The 22,838-nt window shown below is 42.9% G+C and overlaps 1 protein-coding gene across 1 annotated transcript in view; it reads right to left on the minus strand.

The window, feature by feature from the left end:
* Positions 1–1,509: 1,509 nt before the first annotated feature.
* FAM3D (FAM3 metabolism regulating signaling molecule D) overlaps positions 1,510–22,838 on the minus strand; it is a 35,193-nt gene continuing 13,864 nt past the window's right edge. The window contains exons 2-10 of the mRNA XM_075287594.1: positions 19,830–19,894; positions 17,618–17,725; positions 16,790–16,813; positions 15,562–15,685; positions 7,467–7,525; positions 7,004–7,054; positions 5,594–5,678; positions 3,292–3,418; positions 1,510–2,066 (exon numbers count right to left, since the gene is read on the minus strand). Coding sequence (XP_075143695.1) covers positions 1,980–2,066; positions 3,292–3,418; positions 5,594–5,678; positions 7,004–7,054; positions 7,467–7,525; positions 15,562–15,685; positions 16,790–16,813; positions 17,618–17,725; positions 19,830–19,842 — 678 coding nt within the window. The 5' untranslated portion in view covers positions 19,843–19,894 and the 3' untranslated portion in view covers positions 1,510–1,979. The remainder of the gene's footprint in view (positions 2,067–3,291; positions 3,419–5,593; positions 5,679–7,003; positions 7,055–7,466; positions 7,526–15,561; positions 15,686–16,789; positions 16,814–17,617; positions 17,726–19,829; positions 19,895–22,838) is intronic.

Here is a 22,838-nt window from a genome sequence, read left to right on the forward strand (position 1 = left end):
CCATAGGGTTCTCCAGAAAAGTGGAGAGTCTGGAGTTTTACAGCTCTAATGTGAACCTAAAATGTGGCCTTATAGGGTGTTCCCAAGGCTCATCCATATAAATATGTTTTATGTTGCCGTAGAAAGCCTATATATAATGTACCTATGTGCAGGTTTTCCACCATTCACCAGTCAATGAAATAGGGATGTTTATTTGGTCAGAAACGTTTCAATAAACTGCATAAATCAATAGCACAAGTGAATATAAGAAACTGACTTTCACTCTGAAATCTCAGCTGAATTCCATCTGGTGAAAGCAAGAAGAACAGAAGGTTAAAAGGCGTCATATGACATAGAAGGCAATGGAGAGTGGAGGGAGGAGGAGTGAGCAGGAGTTTAGTCATAGAGAGAAGAGAACCAGACAGAGACGGCTGCAGATAATCTTTGTATCTCATTCCAAGTCTTTATTGATATCATACAGGTCTATGTTTCTCTATAATGTCCTATATGATTCAGTTGCAGGTTATCAGTAAGACAGAGTTATTCAGCAAATTCTCCTGACCTTACTGTGCAGGGTGTACAGTCATGACCAAAAAGTTTTGAGACTGACAGAAATATTGGTTGTCACAAAGTTTGCTGCTTCACCGTTTTTAGATCTTTTTATGGGATGTTTCAGATTTTCCAAACAGTCTAAAGATGGCTTCATTAGAGAAATAACTTTACACCAAGTCCAATCTCTCTACTTCTTGCAGAATGTCAGTCTGTCTGATGTTTTTCTTGGACAGAAGTGGCTTCTAGAAGAATCATTGTCCAAGAAGAAAAAGTGAGCGCTACCGGGAGACCAGTGTCTTGCCAAAAGTAAAGCATCTTGAGACCATTCATGTGTGGGGTAATTTTTTACCTAAAACACAGTCGTGAACATCCTCCAAGAAGAACTTCTCCCTAACCATCCAGGAGTAATTTGGTGTTGACCAAATTTTTTTTTACTAGGATCATTGAGTACAAGTGGCTGGGTGAAGAAAGTGTTTCCATGGCCAGGAAACTCCCCAGACCTCAATCCCTTTGAGAACCTGTGGTCGATCCTCAAAAAAGTAGGTGGACCAGCAAAAACAGAGATATTGCCAAAGTCCAAGCACTGGTTAGACAAGAATAGGTTGTCGTCATTCAGCATTTGGCCAAGGAATTGGAATCCAGCAGGTTGGGTGGATTGCAGAAGTCTTAAAAATTAAGGCGCGACTCTGTAAACATTGATCTTTTTTTTGCAGAAACTTGATGTATTTGAATTTGACTAAAAGATCTAAAAACAATGAAGCAACAAAATGTGTGAAAACCAAAATTTGTGTAACTCTTAAAACTTTTGGATATAACTATATGGCAGACATCGCAGCAGCAAATTTCTAGCTGCCAGCCAGAAAATTTGAGAGAGTCTGCAAACAGTACACCTGCAAAAATGGCAAACTACGAGTCATATCATGGTCAAAAATAGTGTTACAGAAGGGAACCACCAATTTTAGGTGGCATTTGGGCAATTCACAAGTCTTACTACAAATTCAGGACAGTCTTGACGAATTTAGGACTGTTGACAAGAACGAATATATGTCTGATTTTTATGGATCTTCTCATTTTTGATGTTCATTGGAGGAACCAAGATTGGGGTTGCCTTGAAGTTGTTTATTAGGGCTTCATTCTCTTTCTTTCTTTGGCTGTATACAGAATCTGACTGATTTTATAAGAACTATTGGTCCAGCTCCATTACGCCATCCATCCATGGAGAAGATTTCCAAGTCTTTAGTAATCTGGATAAAAGTTTGTAGGAAACATCGATGAAAGAAAGTTTTCAAAAAGTCCGAGTTCCGCACTGATCTCCCTTCTTTATTAAATATTAAAATATATACATTAACATGTAAACAAATTGCTGAGAGGTCCTAAAGGAGTCCAAATAGTTCTAACAATTCATTCATACAAGACTACGCCAGGGCACAATCCGAGATGTTCCATTACTACATTTTTCTTGGAATACACCCACTCATTTCCAGAACTTCAGGCCAGCCGTCATACTTGTTGTTTTCCTTGTCGTTCTTGATGTGCTGAAAATAAAAAGTGACAATTACACGTTGCAATTAGATCTTTAACAACAGAAGCCATAGACACAATACATCCCAAATGTGGGGAAATGTATACAAATAGTCTGTTTTCCATCTAAATTTCAATGGAGTGGTGGAAGGCTCGCAAACATGGCACCCAATGGCGGTAAGCCATCACTGGTGGGTCCTTTGTAGCGATCAGTGAGTGTGCAATTTTGGCTGTAGTAGCCCCATTACTGTGAATATTAGATAGGTCACTTATACATTTCTTGACCTCCCTGGGTCAGCTAGTCTGGAATCAATTATTCATATAGGAAGAGAGAGACGTTTCAGAATAACGAAGACGAGAATGGGTGACACTTTGGAGAAGGGAGGACTAGTCTACGTTTAGCTTTTCTTACAGGACCATCTCTTTATATAGGATGTAATGATGATAAGTTTGTATATGACGTATTGAAGGAGTTCCTGTGCTATCTGGATCCATGAATCCAGATATCATAGTAAACTCAAACCCTTCCATATGGAAAAAGTTGATTTTTGTCCATCAGATCAAGAGTCGATCATAGTCAGCAGCTCTCTGCTCTGGCTTATAGGAGGGATTCCTATATGAGTGATAACTAGAGATGAGCGAGTAGTACTCGATCGAGTAGGTATTCGATACTTGTACTCGATCGAGTACCACTCGCTGTTCGAATGTAAAAGTTCGATGCAGAACCAGCATTGATTGGCCGAATGCTATACAGTCGGCCAATCAATGCTGGTTCTTCTCCTACCTTTAGAAGTCTTCTCCGTGCAGCTTCCCCGCGGCGTCTTCCGGCTCTTCATTCACTCTGCCAGGCGTCGGGCCTGGGCAGAGCCAACTGAACATGCCTGCACTACAAGCGGACATGCGCAGTCGGCTCTGCCCAGGCCCGATGCCTGGCTGGAAGACGCCGCGGGGCCGCTACAAGGAGAAGACTTCTTGGAGGATCCAGCCCGACCCTCACTCGTGGACTTGGTAAGTATAATTTGATCGAACATTGCCTACCCCTGAAACGAGCATTTTCCCCCTATAGACTTTAATGGGGTTCGATATTCAATTCGAGTAGTCAAATATTGAGAAACAAATATCGAACCTCGGACATTTTACTGTTCGCTCATCTCTAGTGATAACTCCTTTATGGAGTCCATATGTCCTCATAGCTCTAGACACCAACCACATCTGAATGGATGAAGACATGTACAGTACCTGTTCAAAGGGGCTTCTGTTCTTTAATCCTTTTCCTCCAACAAAGACCCAGGAGTCCCGAAATGCCAGTTTCTTTGCATAATTACTTCCATAACTGATAAACAGTTCTCTGGTTTTGTCATCTAGTCTACATTAGAAACAGACAAAACTTTAGCCAAACTGCAGATAACCATTAGAACTACCAAAATTGAGCAAATGCCGTAAGTTTCTTCTAGTGTTACAGGCAGACAAAAGATTATATGGAATTTACAGCAATCCTCCCATTATGTAATCATGCCAATAGTGTCTTGTCACCCAGAAGAAAGGGCAGAAAACGAAGGGTACAGCATATTCCTCGAACCGCTGCTCTTCACTTTAGCAATAGATATCAGCTACAGCCATCGGACCTCCATTATGCATTGGGACCTATGTTGGGACTGCCCCCTTTGAGATTCCTAGCAAGGGATTAAATTGAAGAAATGGGCCTATAACATAAATGTACAACAACAAAAAATGTGTGATTTAGGATCTGTTGACTGTCCGTAGAGGATGTGACCTTGGTAGGTCCATTGATAGCAATTTGGGCCTTTGAGTACACTGTTATCCCAATTGTGCACCCTAGTATACTTGGTATCCCATACCATTTAGTGAGGATGGAGGAACTTAGCTTTAAGTGCTTTATGTAGAATGAAGCGCACTATCTTGGGGAATGGCTTTCCAGTAGAGATGGGTGAACCTCTCAAGATTTCTTTCGTTTCAGACTCAGGATTTATTTCAGGTCAAATAAATCCACTCTCAGGGCACCTAGGAACTGATCTATCAAATTTCTAGGTCTCTAAGGCAAACACAGCAGAAGTTATGCCATAGTCCAAGAGTCATTATTATACTCTGGGGTGTCTTCATACCTCAGGTGGAGGCCTAAGAGAGATGTAAAAAAATAACAAAAACATTTATACTATATTTCGATTCCCTCTTTTTGGCCTACTTGAGGTGTCTGGTGCTCTGTCTACACCTCTTATGTGACGTCTGGTGCTCTCCTGTGATGTCATGCGGTGGCCTGGGGTCTCAGTGGTGACATGGCCAAGCTAAGTGTTATGATGACCACTGGCGACCAAATCACATGCCTCGGTAGTGACCCTGGGAGCACGATTTTTTTTAATTTTTGTTACCTCCCCTGGACCTCCAACTAATTTTGTTCATCTGAAGCAAATCACCATTTCCACCCAATGGGGCCAAAATACTGGTCTCAAGTAAGCCAACTAATGGGTGGAAGAGGGAAGAGAAAATTGTCTAACATCTTTCAAAAGATACAAGTCTATCTCACAGCGTATGATAAATGTATCCTCTGCCCGCCCGATCTAGTTATATACTATCTAAATTTACAACCTTAATAATAAATCTGTACCCATGTGTTTAGATTGTACTTGCAGAGAGGCCGATATCTTCTCAGCATGACTTCAGAAGAAGGAAGATGTTATAAATTTACTTATAATGTCAGTTTTCTTAATTCCAGAACCTACATTAGTGGTATTTATCTGCCTGGTAGATCTTGTAATGCCGCCTCTCATCCCAGGCACTCCCCTGACTTGCTCAACAACTGAGCATAGTTCAAGGTCTTTGTGGATTAGTTGTCAGTGGGTACAATAGCTTATACCAATTATCTCGTAGACTGATCCAGAAACAGAGATTTATTTCTCCTATTATACCATACCACAGACTGTGAGGTAACAGCTTAAAATGGTTCTTTAGCAGCTAAAAAATAATGAACTGAATACCACATCATGCATATGAGAAGTAACCGAGGATTTACAGGAAAATAGTTTCAGACAAAAAAGTGGGGCGTTTTTTTTTTTTCTTAAAACAGTGCCACTCGTGACTATGGGCCACCGTTGGCATTGCAGCTCAGATGCATTTGTTAGCGATACGATTCCTCCATTCGAAGAGGCAAAACAAGTTCTAAAGGTTGGACCTCCATTGGTGAAGAAGTCACTTCTAATGGTGGTAAACACCCTTAAATCCCAACTAGATCCATTTCATAGATGTGACCTTCATTACCTTTTCTCTTGGTTAAACATACTCAGATAGGTCTGTATCGAAATCACCAGCTTTTCAGAACAACATGATTTTGTGATGTCATAGGATGTCTATTCTCTGTGTGTCTATGTGTGGCCACCCAGTTGTTGTGTTTTATTTATTTATGTCTGGATGTTGTGATATTGGATGGAATCCTTTACCCAATTCAAGGCAAGATGGCTTCTGCCACTATTTTGGAACCATGTGCCAAATCTGAAATAACATTCAAGATGTATCTCTAGTTACTTACTTGGTGGCTGGATCATCAAATGATGCAATGAATATTAAAGTCCCCTCTTTTATTGGCTCCAAGAACTTCTTAACAGGCTTTATATCTTGGGGAAGAGAACGAGATACATAAAATGTATGAACGTTACTAAGGATATCAGCAATAATGTTTAAAGGGATCCTCCGGGACTTTAAGTGTAGCTAACCTTTTATCAAACTTTGCATAAATCACAACTACTCTGTGTGTCCATGAGCAGTAACACTATATCTGGCTATAGCGTGACTTGTAGTCTCCATTTAAACGTATACATTTTATTATAAATACACAAATACACAAAAACATTTAAAATCGGTGACTAACATCACAAAACCATCAGACAGGGTAAGTAAATGTCCATGGGTAAGTATGAAAAAGCGGGGTAAGAAGCAAGTAAGTTGCTACAATGCAAAAAATGTTTTAAATGTACAGAGTCTTAATGTGTATATATATATATATATATATATATATATATATATATATATATATATATGTATACCTCTTACAGATCATACGATACAATGGCTCAATGGTAAAGCTCAAACGCATGCAAACAAAGTCAGCATAAGAGCACGTGGAGAAATACATACATAGGGTCCTACAAGTATTGTCTAGAATAAGGTGTTATTTAAACATCGGACTACCTTAATGTAAGCCCGAGCCAAGTATCATACCCTGCTGTGAGAACATACACATTGTATCAAACAACTACACACCAAGGTATATAAAGGAGGGGAAAGAACAAAGAGTGGAAACTGCTTGATAACTACAGGTAGCATGATAACATAGTTCTTTCCATAAAAGTCAAATATATACATGCACAGCCTTACCCATAGTGTAATGAGATGTATGTACCCTGAGGGGAACAACGCCCACCTGTCCCCGACGCGCGTTTCGGCGTTTCTGCCTTCTTCCGGAAGATGTTAGACAATTTTCTCTTCCCTCTTGACATCATAACGCTTAGCGTGGCCATGTCACCACTTCTGGAAGAAGGCAGAAATGCCGAAACGTGCGTGGAGAACAGGTGGGCGTCGTTCCCTTCAGGGTAAATACATCTCATTACACTATGGGTAAGGCTGCGCATGTATATATTTGACTTTTATGGAAAGAACTATGTTATCATGCTACCTGTAGTTATCAAGCAGTTTCCACTCTTTGTTCTTTCCCCTCCTTTATATACCTTGGTGTGTAGTTGTTTGATACAATGTGTATGTTCTCACAGCATGGTATGATACTTGGCTCGGGCTTACATTAAGGTAGTCCGATGTTTAAATAACACCTTATTCTAGACAATACTTGTAGGACCCATATGTATGTATTTCTCCACGTTGTCTTATGCTGACTTGAACTATGGTTCTTAAGACAGGTAAGGATAATGAATAGACTGTAACTTACCGCCAGAATACATATCAAAGTGACCTGTGTCTAGAAGTATTCCCGTGCTAGCTGTAAGGAAATGAGAAGGATAAAGAAGTTATATTATGTCTCTGGAGAAGGGAAGTTTTTTGGTATACAATATTTGGATCTTTCCAATACAGGCATGATGGTAGGTTGATACCAATCCCATCAGACATGTATCATATATATAAGGATATGGCATATATCTGAATGGGAAAAAACACTTTAAGGGTCAGGTACAATAGTCTAAGTAGGGATACAGAACAGAGGCCCCTATTGAGTTGGAAAAGTTTATTTCAGACCGGGGTACATGTGTGACACAAAGTTATCACTAACGTGATGTCATTGGATGAATAAACTTTATATTGGATGAATAGGATAACCGGATCGCATATAACTCTATATACAATACAGACTGTAGACTGCAGGCAGAGTAGATGATAGGTTCTCCTTGTCTTACCATTTACTAGCGCAATATTGAGTCCTCTTCCAATGTTGTTTTTCACACTACTCATAAGCCTAAAATTGTAAGTGAAGAAAAAATAAAGTTAGGATCAGTGTGTATTACTTACTAGAAACAAGGATTGTGGTAAATTATTATACTCTGAGTCCCACCTATTACCTATAAAACCACTTACACTTGCCTTCCCTCACCTCTTTTGGACCTCTTTGTAGTGTTTTTGCTCTCCTGGTGATGTCATTTATCCAGAGGCCTCAGCAGTGACCCTGGGCTCATGACATCACTAAGGAGACCCAGGGATTAGCCTATTATATTTTGGCACTGAAGAGACTTCTGAACTTGTTCCACCCAAAGATAACCAAGGACACAATGGTGGAAATACAAGTCTGTGTACACCACATGACCATGGACTGTACATCACATAACCATGGACTGTACATCATGAGTATGGACTGTACATCACATGACCATGGACTGTACATCACATGACTATGGACTGTACATCTTATGACCACGGACTGTACATCACATGACCACGGACTGTACATCACATGACCACGGACTGTACATCACATAACCACGGACTGTACATCACATGACCACGGACTGTACATCACATGACCACGGACTGTACATCACATGACCACGGACTGTACATCACATAACCATGGACTGTACATCATGAGTATGGACTGTACATCACATGACCACGGACTGTACATCACATGACCACGGACTGTACATCACATGTCCACGGACTGTACATCACATGTCCACGGACTGTACATCACATGACCACGGACTGTACATCACATGACCACGGACTGTACATCACATGACCACGGACTGTACATCACATGACCACGGACTGTACATCACATGACCACGGACTGTACATCACATAACCATGGACTGTACATCATGAGTATGGACTGTACATCACATGACCACAGACTGTACATCACATGACCACGGATTGTACATCACATGACCATGGACTGTACATCACATGACCACAGACTGTACATCACATGACCACGGACTGTACATCATGAGTATGGACTGTACATCACATGACCACGGACTGTACATCACATGTCCACGGACTGTACATCACATGACCACAGACTGTACATCACATGACCATGGACTGTACATCACATAACCATGGACTGTACATCATGAGTATGGACTGTACATCACATGACCACGGACTGTACATCACATGTCCACGGACTGTACATCACATGACCACGGACTGTACATCACATGACCACGGACTGTACATCACATGACCACGGACTGTACATCACATGACCACGGACTGTACATCACATGACCACGGACTGTACAGCACATGACCATGGACTGTACATCTTATGACCACGGACTGTACATCACATGACCACAGACTGTACATCACATGACCATGGACTGTACATCATGAGTATGGACTGTACATCACATGACCATGGACTGTACATCACATGACTATGGACTGTACATCTTATGACCACGGACTGTACATCACATGACCACGGACTGTACATCACATGACCATGGACTGTACATCACATAACCATGGACTGTACATCATGAGTATGGACTGTACATCACATGACCACGGACTGTACATCACATGACCACGGACTGTACATCACATGTCCACGGACTGTACATCACATGTCCACGGACTGTACATCACATGACCACGGACTGTACATCACATGACCACGGACTGTACATCACATGACCACGGACTGTACATCACATGACCACGGACTGTACATCATGAGTATGGACTGTACATCACATGACCACGGACTGTACATCACATGACCACGGACTGTACATCACATGACCACGGACTGTACAGCACATGACCATGGACTGTACATCTTATGACCACAGACTGTACATCACATGACCATGGACTGTACATCACATAACCATGGACTGTACATCATGAGTATGGACTGTACATCACATGACCACGGACTGTACATCACATGTCCACGGACTGTACATCACATGACCACGGACTGTACATCACATGACCACGGACTGTACATCACATGACCACGGACTGTACATCACATGACCACGGACTGTACATCACATGACCACGGACTGTACATCACATAACCATGGACTGTACATCATGAGTATGGACTGTACATCACATGACCACGGACTGTACATCACATGTCCACGGACTGTACATCACATGACCACGGACTGTACATCACATGACCACGGACTGTACATCACATGACCACGGACTGTACATCACATGACCACGGACTGTACATCACATGACCACGGACTGTACAGCACATGACCACGGACTGTACAGCACATGACCATGGACTGTACATCTTATGACCACGGACTGTACATCACATGACCACGGACTGTACATCACATAACCACGGACTGTACATCACATAACCACGGACTGTACATCACATGACCACGGACTGTAAATCACATGATCACGGACTGTAAATCACATGATCACGGACTGTACATCACATGACCACGGACTGTACATCACATGATCATGGATTGTTTTTTAGCCACTGGAAGTGAACAATGCATGACAGCAAGGAGAGATCTAGTAATCCATGAGGAATGGATACAGAAAGTATATTGGTAAATGTATAACTTTTCATTGTATAGATAATGACATTTATTTGCTGATATGATCTGGGACTTGTCAGAAAGTTCCTGTTATGGTCGTACTCATTGGAAACCATTCAAGACAAAAGACTGTCACCTCTGAGTTGGTTAGAGAAGATCCTTAATACTCTGCAAAATCTTACCATTTATATTTGCAAAGGTTTATTTTTTTATTGTCTATAAATTGAAATATAGTTCTGTTCATTGGAAACTCCTTTTGGCTGAGGCCTCACGTTGAGGAAAAGCTGCTTTTTTTGGTGCAGATTTTGCTTCAGTTTTTGAGCCAAAGCCAAGAGTGGATTGAGCAGAAGGGAGACGTATAACAATTTTGTATATATTTCTCATTTGTTTTAAAGCCAATCCTGATTTTGGCTCCAAAAAGAAGAATCCCATCCACACATTGCAGAAAAATACCCATAGTGGAAATGTTGCGATTTCCAAAAGAGTTGTGGTTTTGGAAATCGCAGCATGCCAATTCTATAACATTCCAGGTATTATGGAAAGAGATAGGATTCAGATGAAAACTCTGCGGGGTATCCGTGAAAATCGATGCAGGAAGAACCGTGATGTGGCAAGATTGTACTTTGGTACAAGGATGGCGGCAGGTAACACTCCGTCCATTGCAATGAGTGTAACATTAATACCACACTACTCAACGTTTAGCAAATGATTAACAAAGAACATCAGACATTGTGCCGCCCAGGTCAGCGAGGGCATCCAATAAACTCTATTCAATATATGACATGGCATGCATGGCTAGCTAGCTGTAACTAGAGAACAGAAGGGATATAATAGCCCCGGCTTACTAGATCACATTTATCACGGCTGCCATCTTTGGTGTGGAAAATCCTCTTGAAAGTGTTTATTTAAAAAGGAACTCCGGTCAAGATGATCTCCGGAGTCGCATGACAAACCCCGTGATCTCCGACTGATTTTTCACATGAAAATTCCTATGAAAGCTCAAACCCCTTTGGCACAGTTCAAAGAATAACGTTGTTAGGAGTCTGGAAACATCCGCGTCAATGCGATGTATAACGGCCATATCACTCTAATGTATACATTGTATGCCCAATGGGGTGGCAGTGCTGCATTAATGGCAAAGGGTCTGGTGCAAAGTTTGGGAACACACTGTAGATCGGGCCTGGGCAGAGCCGACTGCGCATGCCCGCGCTACAAGAAAATGGCCACTTTGTAAGCGGCCATTTTCTTGTAGTGCGGACATGCGCAGTCGGCTCTGCCCAGGCCTGATGCCTGGCAGAGTGAATTCAGAGCCGGAAGATGCCGTGGGGACGCTGCACGGAGAAGACTTCTCGGAGGATCCAGCCCAACCCTCACTCGTGGACTTGGTAAGTATAATTTGATCGAACGTTGCCTACCCCTGAAACGAGCATTTTCCCCCATAGAGTATAATAGGATTCGATATTCGATTCGAGTAGTCGAATATTGCGGGGCTACTCGAAACGAATATCGAATATTGAACATTTTACTGTTCGCTCATCTCTAATGACTAGGTTTCTGACAAGTTCTTGCATTTATGATCATATCCATTGGCATCCTATCAAGAGGAAAGATTGTCTCCTCTAAGTTGGGTAGAGAAAATCTTTACATTTTTAAGCTATTTGCAAAAATGTTTAACTTGCAATTGTCTACATATTGAAATATATTTATATTCCCCAGTAAACCTGTTTAAAGCTAGGATTCACATCTGAACAACTTTGCTCTCTGCGAATTCTGGAAGGAATCTGTAGTAGGGTCTTTTACGGAGACTCCAATGCAGATGTGGATAAGGCCATGCAATGTGTGGATAGGATTAACCCGAATCCCATCCACTTTGCAGGTACTGTAAAACACAATATTTTATGCCGCTGTAATTCGCAACGTAGGGACCCGGCCTCAAACAGGCTTTTTGGTGAATAGTAGTCTATGGGGTCCACGAGTAAACTCTTTTAAAGCTCTCCATAGTTCGAGCCCCTATGCGGACACTAGTTTGCACCAAGTGCAAAAGTCATAGAATGGTGTTGATTTCTTGATATCTTACTTTTTTGACTTTAAGACAGCGACGTGCAATGTTTTTCACACTGGTATATAAAATGCCAGTCATAACAAATTTGCCACCGATCTGAGAGTTTCACAACCCTTCATTATACTGCGGTGTTACCATGCTTACGTAAAACCACTAAGATTCTTCAACTAAACCAGGTTGTTTAATTTTCTTTCATTAAATAATTGGGTCACTTTGCAAAATGAACGCTTCTGAAAACCTCATGAGGTTCAGGTCATGATGATTATGCAAGACCCACAAAAGGACTAGAAGACAATAAGACGTTGTCTGCGGGTGAGGATACATCTCATTATCTCTTGTGTAAAACACAAACATACCTTGGAACAATAAACACGTCTAAAACCAAGGATTTGTGTCCATTGTCTAGTGTCCAAACCAATTTAATATATGAAAAGTTTTCTTAAAGGTGTATTCCACTAAAAATATCCAATAGGGTCATCAACAATATAAAACAAGTCACATCATTGGCCTGAACCTCCAATAGGGTTAAGCACTGACTTTTTTAATGGAAATCTCTCACAGAATTCAGCAACTCTTATTTCATTGAGTAACGTGGTTGAAGTCTTGAAACCACTGTGGGACCGTTCTGAAATATTAACATTCTAAAGAACAGGGATCTGATCCATGGTATGGAATGAATGTGCTTACAATAGGACCACAGGGTTAGACCGGCCACCAAAATCCTAGAGGAACCTCCAGTGATCCCAGGCTCGGAAACAATAAAGGAACGCTCACAAGGAAGAATCTGCCACAGATTTGGGAGTGGATTCCACTCCCTGAATCTGTGGCAGATTCAGAGGCAGATTGAGGGCGGAATCTGCCACAGATACAGGGAGTGGAATCCATTGCCAAATCTGTGAGTGGTTGTCAATGGAAGACAGAGATTGCAGCAAGATGTGGAAAAATCAGAGTCCTGCTTCATCTCTCCGCAGATTCCAGAGCTAATTCATCCACGGATTTCATGGCTCAGGAGTCCTTGTTGAGTAGGCCCATTCATCTGGCTTAACCAGCAGAGGAAAGCCACAACAGAATGACGATGCCCTGCATTGGCATTACGTCACGTCCATCCCACGGTCAAATACGGTAGTGGAAAATGAAGAGTAATTTCTCTTCATATTCCGCCATGTGAACCGAGCGTAATAGCTCCCAAGATCCAGCAGCAGACAACCCAATTGGGAGCTGACTTTCTAGCCAATCCCTTGCCTCTAGGTTCTATTAGATCTTATTGATAAGCTGGTCTGTGTGTAAACAATATATAAATGATTGGCTCTTATGGACTTTGGACATCATATGACTCCTCAGATTACAAGAAGTGGGGAGAGACTTTCAGTTCAGACCATCCTATCGTGAGCTAAACAGTCTAGATTCCAAGCTGTTAGACCTAACCAACCTTGATACAGTGCGAGAAGATATAGTCAAGGTTCCGGCCTCAGAATAGTTCAGGTGCACTTCGTTGCATCAGAATTGCAATCTAAGCCAATCAGGAACTAGCATAGATGTCAGGTTATACCTTTCTTTAATGCATATATACAACAAATCGAGGCGTTTTCTATATAAGTTGTGCACCATGAGTTGTGGATTCATCTCCAGCAGATGCCAAACAGAGCCAAGAATAGGGTTGGGGTCAGTAGGTTTGGGCCCTAAACCCTAGAAACATGCTAGTCAAGCTATTAGTTTATTTATAGGGTTGAGCGATCGTGTTCGGAAAAGATCGGACTCCGATTGGCGATCGAGAAAATTTCACGATCGCGATCGGAATTCCAAACACCATCTTTTTAGGTGGGATCGAGATCGGTGATTAGTTCCCACAATGCTTTACTACTGTCCAAGCATTGTGGGAAAAGCTAACAATGTTAGCCTTCACACTGAGTATACGCTCCGCTCATTCTGAGCGTAGTGTATACTCAATGTGAAGGCTCCGCTGCGGTTCCATAGAATGAATGGAAGCAGCCGGCACACGGCCTTAACCCCCTGCACACCGTCTGCGTCCATTCATTCTAACGGGAGACTAGCTAACATCACTAGTAGCTACTTACCTGCAGAGATGGCTGGTCCGGTGCCCGGTGTTCTCGTTCTTCTTCGCCTTTCTGCCCCCGCCTCAAAGGTTAGTGTTAAAGAGCTAGGAAGAAGGCGGAGCTTGTGGCTTAGGAGAGTTTGGGCGGGTACAGGGCGGGGAGACGTGACGTCTCCCCTCCAAGTACCCACCCACACTCTCCACCCACCCACACTCTCCTAACCTGGGAGGCAGGGGGCAGCGAGACGAAGAAGAACGAGAACACCGGGCACCGGACCAGCCATCTCTGGAGGTAAGTGGACACCAGGGGGACTAAGTAGCCAGAGGATTAAAAAAAATCCTCTGGCTACTTATTGATTGAAAAAAAATCACTACACAGCGTGGATTCTAACAATTAAGGCGTTCAATTGTTAGATTCCATGCTGTATAGTGAATAGGATTGTTTTTAAAGTCCGACCTCCGATTAGCAAAAAAATTCCATTGACTTGCATTGGGATCGGAATTGGGATCGAGATCGGGTTCGAATGAAAAATGATCGGAAATTGGATTTCAAAATCGATCCTAAAAAGTCAAGATCAACTCAACCCTATTTATTGCACACATGTCTAAAGCCAGAAAATGCAAAAATGTTGACTTTTCGAACATTTTTTTTATACTGATATATGAAACCCCTGTCCCTATCACCCCTAATAAATACGTCCCAAGTAGAGATCAGAGAGTTTCACAACATGCCATTACAGCGACATATTTACACATACAGTAGCTGGTAAACCCAGATGTGTAACTCTATCTCACTGAAATCCACATTACGGGTTATTGGCCACGTTGCAAAATTAAATCCTCAGAAAACCTTATTAGGTTCCGGGAATGATTATTCGTGACTCACCAACGGACAAGGAAGAGAGATGAGATATCAGAGGGCACAATTCACTTCTGTACTTCTCTACCCATTGTCTATAGGTCTATTGTCCAACCAGTTTAGCCTACATGTACAAAAATTCTTAAAGGTGTATTCCACTGAAATTAGCCAATGGTGTCATCAATAACTTCAGACAGGTCACATCCTTGGTCTGGACCCCAATAATGTACAAAGCAAACAGGTTATGGGACAAATGACACGGCTTCTGAAACCTCCTGAGCCCATTTAGCCCAGAAATCTCTCTACAACATAAAATTTTCTAGTATTATAGATCGCACATGGTAAGTGGACCCCCATTATAGATTTCGTGCTAGGACTCAGAAGCTTCCATTTACACCTCTTTCTGTATTGACAATGACTGCCAATGGTTCCTTCTACAAAGTATAAAAACACATGAACCCACATGGTACACACTTACATATTGTCGTCCAGGCAGATGGACGGGCCGACGACATTGGCTGCTCCGCTAATCATCCTAAAGGCAAAGTAATCTTGTGGGCATTCTTTTTCGTTTCCACATTTTCTATGGGGTTTTTTCTCAACTGAAATATACAACATGGAGGGGATAAGGCACTTATGTTAGAAATGTCTTGTCTGTGGTCCAGTCTGTGGACATGAAGTACAAGCCAAAAATATTCTGTTGGGTGGTTGTGGCTATTACTGAGGGCATTGTGGCTGATTGGAAGGGGACTAAAGGCAATAGGGGTAGGCATTGGGAGCACTGTCACTGACTGAAGACAGCTGTCATTGGGGGCAAGGGAAGGGGTAGACAGACAACCAAAACACCCCCTCTCACTTCCACATTGTGACAGAAGTTGGTTTCTACACAATGGGTGGTTTGTGACATTTTTACCGCCACTTGCACTTGCCATTAGTGGAGATGAGCGAACTGGTTTGGATTAAACTGCATTCAACACAATTTTTCCAAATGTTTTGCCCCCCAAGAACCTGAAGTAAAGTTATTAGGCTAAGTTCACACAGGGGCAGTATGGCGGATTTTGGCACCGAGAGTGATGCGGGGAGCTGTGTCACTCTCGGGTCAAAACCCGCCTGCCACGACTGTCATGGCTTCTGACCGTCGTGGCTTCCCCCTCTGGAGCAGGCTCAAATGAATGGGCCAACTCCGGAGGTTGCTGCCGCCAGGTGGACGCTGCGGCTGAACGAGCCGTGGAAGCCGCCTGAAGAAAGGGCAGCCCGCTTCTCCGCTCACGGAAAAAAGTAGCCTGGCAGTCTACATAGACCACCATTGTGAGGGGGCGGATTATGACGTGGATTTCGCGCCATGATCCGCCCCCTTGGTGCCCGTGTGAACTAGCCCTTATACTCTGGGGTCTATGCTGTCCCTGGAGTATAATAGGTGGAGGTGTAAAAATATAACAAAAAGGTATACTCTCCTTCTCTCTCCTCTTCTGGGTCTCCTTGCGGCACGCAGCTCTCTCAATTTCTTCAAGCCTCTTTGGTGCGCACTGCTGAGGCCTGTGATTGGACCTTAGCAATCACATGGGGCATGCCGAGTGTCATGATGTCATCGAAGAGACTGGAAGAGGATCAAGAGAGAGCTGGACCCCAGGAGGTAACCCAGAAGCGGTGAGGGAAGAGGAGTATACATAAGTGTTATTAGTACAGAGGTCACATGACATACTCACCTTTTTGCTTATTCAACCCACTATCTGAAAAACAAAAAAAGAAAAAATTACATTAACACTTTAAAGCTCATATTTCTAGCTCCACCAGAACCAACGTTAGGCCTCGTTCACATGGCGGAAAAGGAAGAGGAAATTTCTCTTTCTTTTCCGACACTGGCTTTTTCATGCTGCTAGCCGCGCCATACTGTTCTGATTAGGCCTGGATGAATGGGTCTAATGAGTCTTGAGCCGCAGACGCCGTGGCTGACGCAGTCGCGGAATCCGCCTGAAGATAGGTCATGTAGGGCCACGCGGTGGCTCAGTGGTTAGCACTGCAGCCTTGCAGCGCTGGAGTCCTGGTGTTCAACTCCCACCAAGGGCAAAAAACCATCTGCAAGGAATTTGTATGTCTTCCCCGTGTTTGCGTGGATTTCCACCCCATGTTCCAAAGACATACTGATAGGGAATAATGTACATTGTGAGCTCTATGTGGGGCTCACAATCTACATAAAAAAAAGAAGATAGGTCACGTCACATTTTATTTCCGCTAGCTGAAAAAAATTCGCTAGAGGGGGCAACACGGTGGCTCAGTGGTTAGCACTGCAGCCTTGCAGCACTGGAGTCCTGGGTTCGAATCCCGCCAGGAACAACAGCTGCAAGGAGTTTGTATGTTCTCTCCATGTCTGCATGGATTTCCTCCCATTCTACAAAGACATACTGATAGGAAAAGAAAACAATGGGTCAGACCTGTTTTGCTGGTAAGGTTGGCCTATATAATATTAGGCAGGTGGCTGTCACGTTATAGCTGTTTGGGGTATATGCGGTATAAATGCTTTAGGACTTACTTACCAAATATATTTCTTAAGGATTTTGTTTCCCATTTCGAGGTGAATATCTGTTCTGCAAAATACCATGTTGTCAGCAGCGTACACACGATCAGCAGGATCCGTACAACGGCTGAGACAAGAAGAGACGGGATAGTTTAAGTACAGACGGATATTTCAGCATTAAATTCAGGTATACAGACGTCATTTTATCCGCTCTCCCTTTACTCGTCATCTAGCTGCTCAATGTGGCCAAATGGATACAAATAATACGACCAGAATTCAGAAGCGTCCGGCAATTTTGACCATTTGCAGCTTTTTTATTCGATCTTTTAGAATCTTTTTAAAATCCTGGTACAATCTGTACTAACTTTTTCATAAGTGGTATGCACGCAAGACGTTTGATCGGACTATGTGTACACAAGGCTTGGACTCTATTCACTACTCGCAGCTTCCTTCTTTGCATTACAAAAACATGGATTTCTTTGTGCTCCAGCTGCAACCACAGGAGTGTTTAGTTTTGCTTGTTCTCCTTTGCATATTGTATTAGAACAAGGCAATGGTCCAGGAATGGGAGCCTTGTTTAACCCCTTGTGTCTTCCATTCCTGTGTCTTCATTGTATACCCCCTGCCTTCCAAAAATCTTAAACTTTTAAAATATTTCTGTCTTAAGCATGTGGGTTTATTTTTTGGGGGGACGAATTGTACTTCATAATGGCGCCATTTAATATTCTGTCCAACGTACTGAAAGATTCATAATGGGATGGGACAGGGAAAAGACACAATAGCCCTATTTTTATATTTCACGATAATACCAGAATTATAGATTTTTAAAATTTTTCAATACCTTTCAAAATTTTGAAAAACAATAACATTTCTTTAAAATTACCATATTGTGACACCTGTAACTTCTTTTTTTATATTTCAGTATACAGAGCTATGTAAGGCCTGGTTCACATCTGCATTCGGTTTTCCATTTCGGACCCCCGAACAAAATACCAAATGCATTGACAAGCGATGAGCAGTGAAAGCACATGGACCCCATATTTATAATGGGGTCCATATGTTTTCCACGCGGTGTCCGCATAAGTCTTGCGTAGAGGAAAGTAGTACAAACAGTACATTTCTCTCCACATGACTCATGCGGACACCACGCGAAAAACACACGGACTCCATTACAGTCTATGGGGTCCGGGTGCTTTCATGAGGTCAACGCTTCTCAATGCATCTGGTATTCCGTTTGGTGGGTCCCCATGCAGACTCCCCGAACGGAATACCGAAAGCAGATGTGAAGCGGGCCTAACCTCGGACACATGATGTCATCGAAGAAACCAAGAGAGAGCGCCAAATGCCATGAGGAGGCCCAAAAGAGGGAAGGGAAGGGAGTGGTTATTATTTTTTACACCTCAACTGGGCCTCCATCTATTAGACTCTGCGGTCTGAGGTATAATAATGTCACTTCTGGTTTGTATTGAATTTGTTTGATCCGAAACGGATCAGGATTCCGAAACAAAGTGTTTGAAGTTTTAGTAGGCAATGCAGGAGAGACAATGCAGGAGAGAGACAATGCAGGAGAGAGACAATGCAGGAGAGACAGACAATGCAGGAGAGACAATGCAGGAGAGACAGACAATGCAGGAGAGACAATGCAGGAGAGACAGACAATGCAGGAGAGACAATGCAGGAGAGACAATGCAGGAGAGACGATGAAGGAGAGACAATGCAGGAGAGACAATGCAGGAGAGACAATGCAGGAGAGACAATGCAAGATGCAGGAGAGACAATGCAGGAGAGACAATGCAGGAGAAACAATGCAGGAGATACAGACAATGCAGGAGAGACAATGCAGGAGAGACAATGCAGGAGAGACAATGCTGGAGAGATAATGCAGGAGAGATAATGCAGGAGAGACAATGCAATATGCAGGAGAGACAATGCAGGAGAGACAATGCAGGAGAGACAATGCAAGAGAGACAATGCAAGAGAGACAATGCAAGAGAGACAATGCAAGAGAGACAATGCAGGAGAGACAATGCAGGAGAGACAATGCAAGAGAGACAATGCAGGACAGACAATGCAGGACAGACAATGCAGGAGAGACAATGCAATATGCAGATAAGATGCCTTCGACTGCCGTTATAAAAATTGCATCTATCTGCCACTTTTGTGAACGTTAGGGTTTCATAATGTGTATCCTAGACATAGGTAGCATTTGGAAAAACTGTAATACATCTTACCTATACACCTCATAGTTCTCCAGCAGACGGAATAGACAGGACTGGAGTTCCTAATTTATAAGGACCTGTAAAAAGAATGATAATATAAATGTTCGATGGTCATTCCCCTATAATGCATATCATTACAGATGATAACCAGTTAGTAAAAATATATAAGTCCTGCCAGATTTTTTTCTGTATCCTTTAACAATTACATAAACTCATTGTGTGCTTATGGGTTCGTGAATAAATTATCCCCCTATCGCAGTCACTTCATTAGTAATTCTGACCATTTCTTAGGCCGGGGCCCCACGGGAGATAAACGCTGCGATTTGCCCTTCTGAGGTCTACCTTGGGATCGTCATGGACTCTTTCACTACCATTGCATATATATATATATATATAGGTTCTCTAACCATCTTAGCAATGAGAGTATTTTGTCTTGAAAGGTTGCCAAAGCATATGACCATGAATGCAGGAACTCTCATGATTTCCTTATTGTGTCCGGGTTATCTTATCCTACATGTAATGTTTTTGTCCGATAACCTATCTACAATAAAGAAATCTTGGCTGGGTTTCTGACAAGTTCAGGCCTTAGAAAGTTCCTGTATTCATGGTTATATGCTTTGGAAACCATTCAAAACACGAGACTGTCACCACTAAGATGGTTAGTAGAGAGGAGCGAGTAGTTTTCGATCGAATTCCTCGCTCCCATAGGAATGCGTGTAAACGGCCGAACACCAAGGGGTTAAATGCATCGACTATTCACTGCGCTTAACACCTTGGTGTTCGGCCGCTTACACGCATTCCTATGGGAGCGAGGTATTTGATCGAATACTACTCGCTCATCTCTAAAGGATAGAGAATCTTTAAAACTTTCCAAAAAATATAATGTAGATTTGCAAAAATGTTTAACTGTTAATTGTCTTGAATGCAAATATGGCTATGCTTGTGGGAAAACCCCAAATAATGGTAGAATCCAAGCCCTGAGATGGTGGCAACCTTGTTCACAGGATGGCCTTGGTTGGCATGGTTGCAAAGGGTGCACTGCTTGTCATTATTGAAGGGAACCCAAATTTCTTGCCTATGGAAAGGCAGATGCTCGAGGGAACTCAAATCTCTACAACAGATGGCGCTCTAGGTCATTGGTGGGGGAGTGTTATTTTAATACTGCATGATGGTATTATTTAGGTAGTATATGGTATACTATACTGGGGATCATCCAAAAAAAGCACAGGGTATGGACCAATCTGAGGCCAAGGGCTCGAATAGAGTTGAAAAAAAAATTGCAACTCTTTGAAGTGCCTCTAGGTTGGGCTTCACTGCGAATAAGATATATGTTAACAAGGGTTGGGTCAGGTTGACGTGAATTATGCAATAACATAAATGAGCAATTCATAAAACATGTCAGACATATAAAAGAACAGACGTAACACAGGATGACGTAGGATTCTAGTTGGCAAGTCAAACCATTGCCACATTGTCATTGACAATATTCTGCCCAGAGTTACATGGCGGACAGATTAAGGATCGGTTCTGTGTGTCATTAGGACACGATCGGTTAGAAATGAGTCAACTGGTTTGTCATGAGTCGGGTTAATCACCCATGAATCATTGTAATAATAAGCAGAGGCCCAGAGGAGGTGTGGAAAAAGAAACAAAAACCCACTGGTACCTTCACCACTGGTTATCCAGTCTTTAGGTTCTTGTTGTCTTCTCTGACATCACATGCCTCGGGGTCACCGCTGGTACCTCAGTGGTGACATGGGGCACACGGACGTCATGAAGTTTGGGTCAAAATGTCATGTCATTGGCGCACCCTACTTATCCATTAAAGCAGGGGTCCTCAAACTTTTCAAACAGTGGGCCTGAGGCAGAGCAGGTCGCATAGACATCAGGAGCGGTGCCCTCCAATAGATAAAGTGAAGTGCGCTCCATGGCCTGGCCCGAGCTCCCCAGGAGCTTCATTATAAGTGCACGCCTGCCGGCGTTGTCGGTGGGGCCAGACAGAAGTGCTTGGCGAGCCGCATGTGGCCCGCGGGCCGCAGTTTGAGGACCCCTGCATTAAAGGCTTAATGGTGGGATCAAGGGGTTATTCCTCATAGGAAAGAAAGGCTTAGATGCCCAATGTGTTGGTGGCACTGAGATTATAAGACAGTCCTATATAATGACATAAGGTTGTACCAATTTTCATGTTCAGATGATCTGTCTAGGCAGTCTCGGGACACATGGTACACACTGTCTACCAATAAATATTTGGACACCTGAGGTCCGAGTGGCAATTACAGCCTCAACCCTCCGGGGCTTTCCACAAGTCCTTGTATGACGGCTACTGGTATTTTATTCCATTTGACTTGGAGAAGACAGGTAAGTTCTTTCATCGATTTTGGACAGCTGCTACACTCCTTAGTTCGGCCATCAAACTCCTCCCAGAGATAATCGATAAGGTTCAAGTCTGGGCTCTGGGCAGGCCAGTGCAGTCGGTTAACCTGATTGTCACTGTATTAAGCCATGGTAGACCTCACTACATGACAGCTGGCGTTGTCATCCTGGAAGTAACATTGGTACAACCCATAGAGCCGCCATAATGTAGGAAGCACACTGTTATCTAAAATAGTACAATAGGTGTTGGCGTTGCACTGGGACCAAGGGTCCATACCAGGAGAAACACCCCCAGACCATAACTCCACCTCCACCGAACTTTACTGGGTGCCCAAATGCTTATTGGTAGACAGTGTATAACCCATGCCTTGGGTGTCCAGACCTGCTCCATGTCCACGTCCAATAAGCCCCTCGGAGCAAAGTAAGAAACAGTTGTCTGAAGCTGAAGGTAGAGATGAAACAGTTACACATGACTGGCCGCGGGAGGATGTCTATTTACTTGTACATAAAGGGGCACGATGCCAGGAGATCTGGGTTACCTCTTCAATCAGCCTAAGAACAGATAATTATACGCCATGTTTATCAGCTCCATACATACATGACCAGTTCTGTAATTAAAAGCTTTTAGTATTGGGAGCGGACGGCCCA

This window comes from Leptodactylus fuscus, chromosome 9 (assembly GCF_031893055.1).
Source record: "Leptodactylus fuscus isolate aLepFus1 chromosome 9, aLepFus1.hap2, whole genome shotgun sequence".
Taxonomy (NCBI): Eukaryota; Metazoa; Chordata; class Amphibia; order Anura; family Leptodactylidae; genus Leptodactylus; species Leptodactylus fuscus.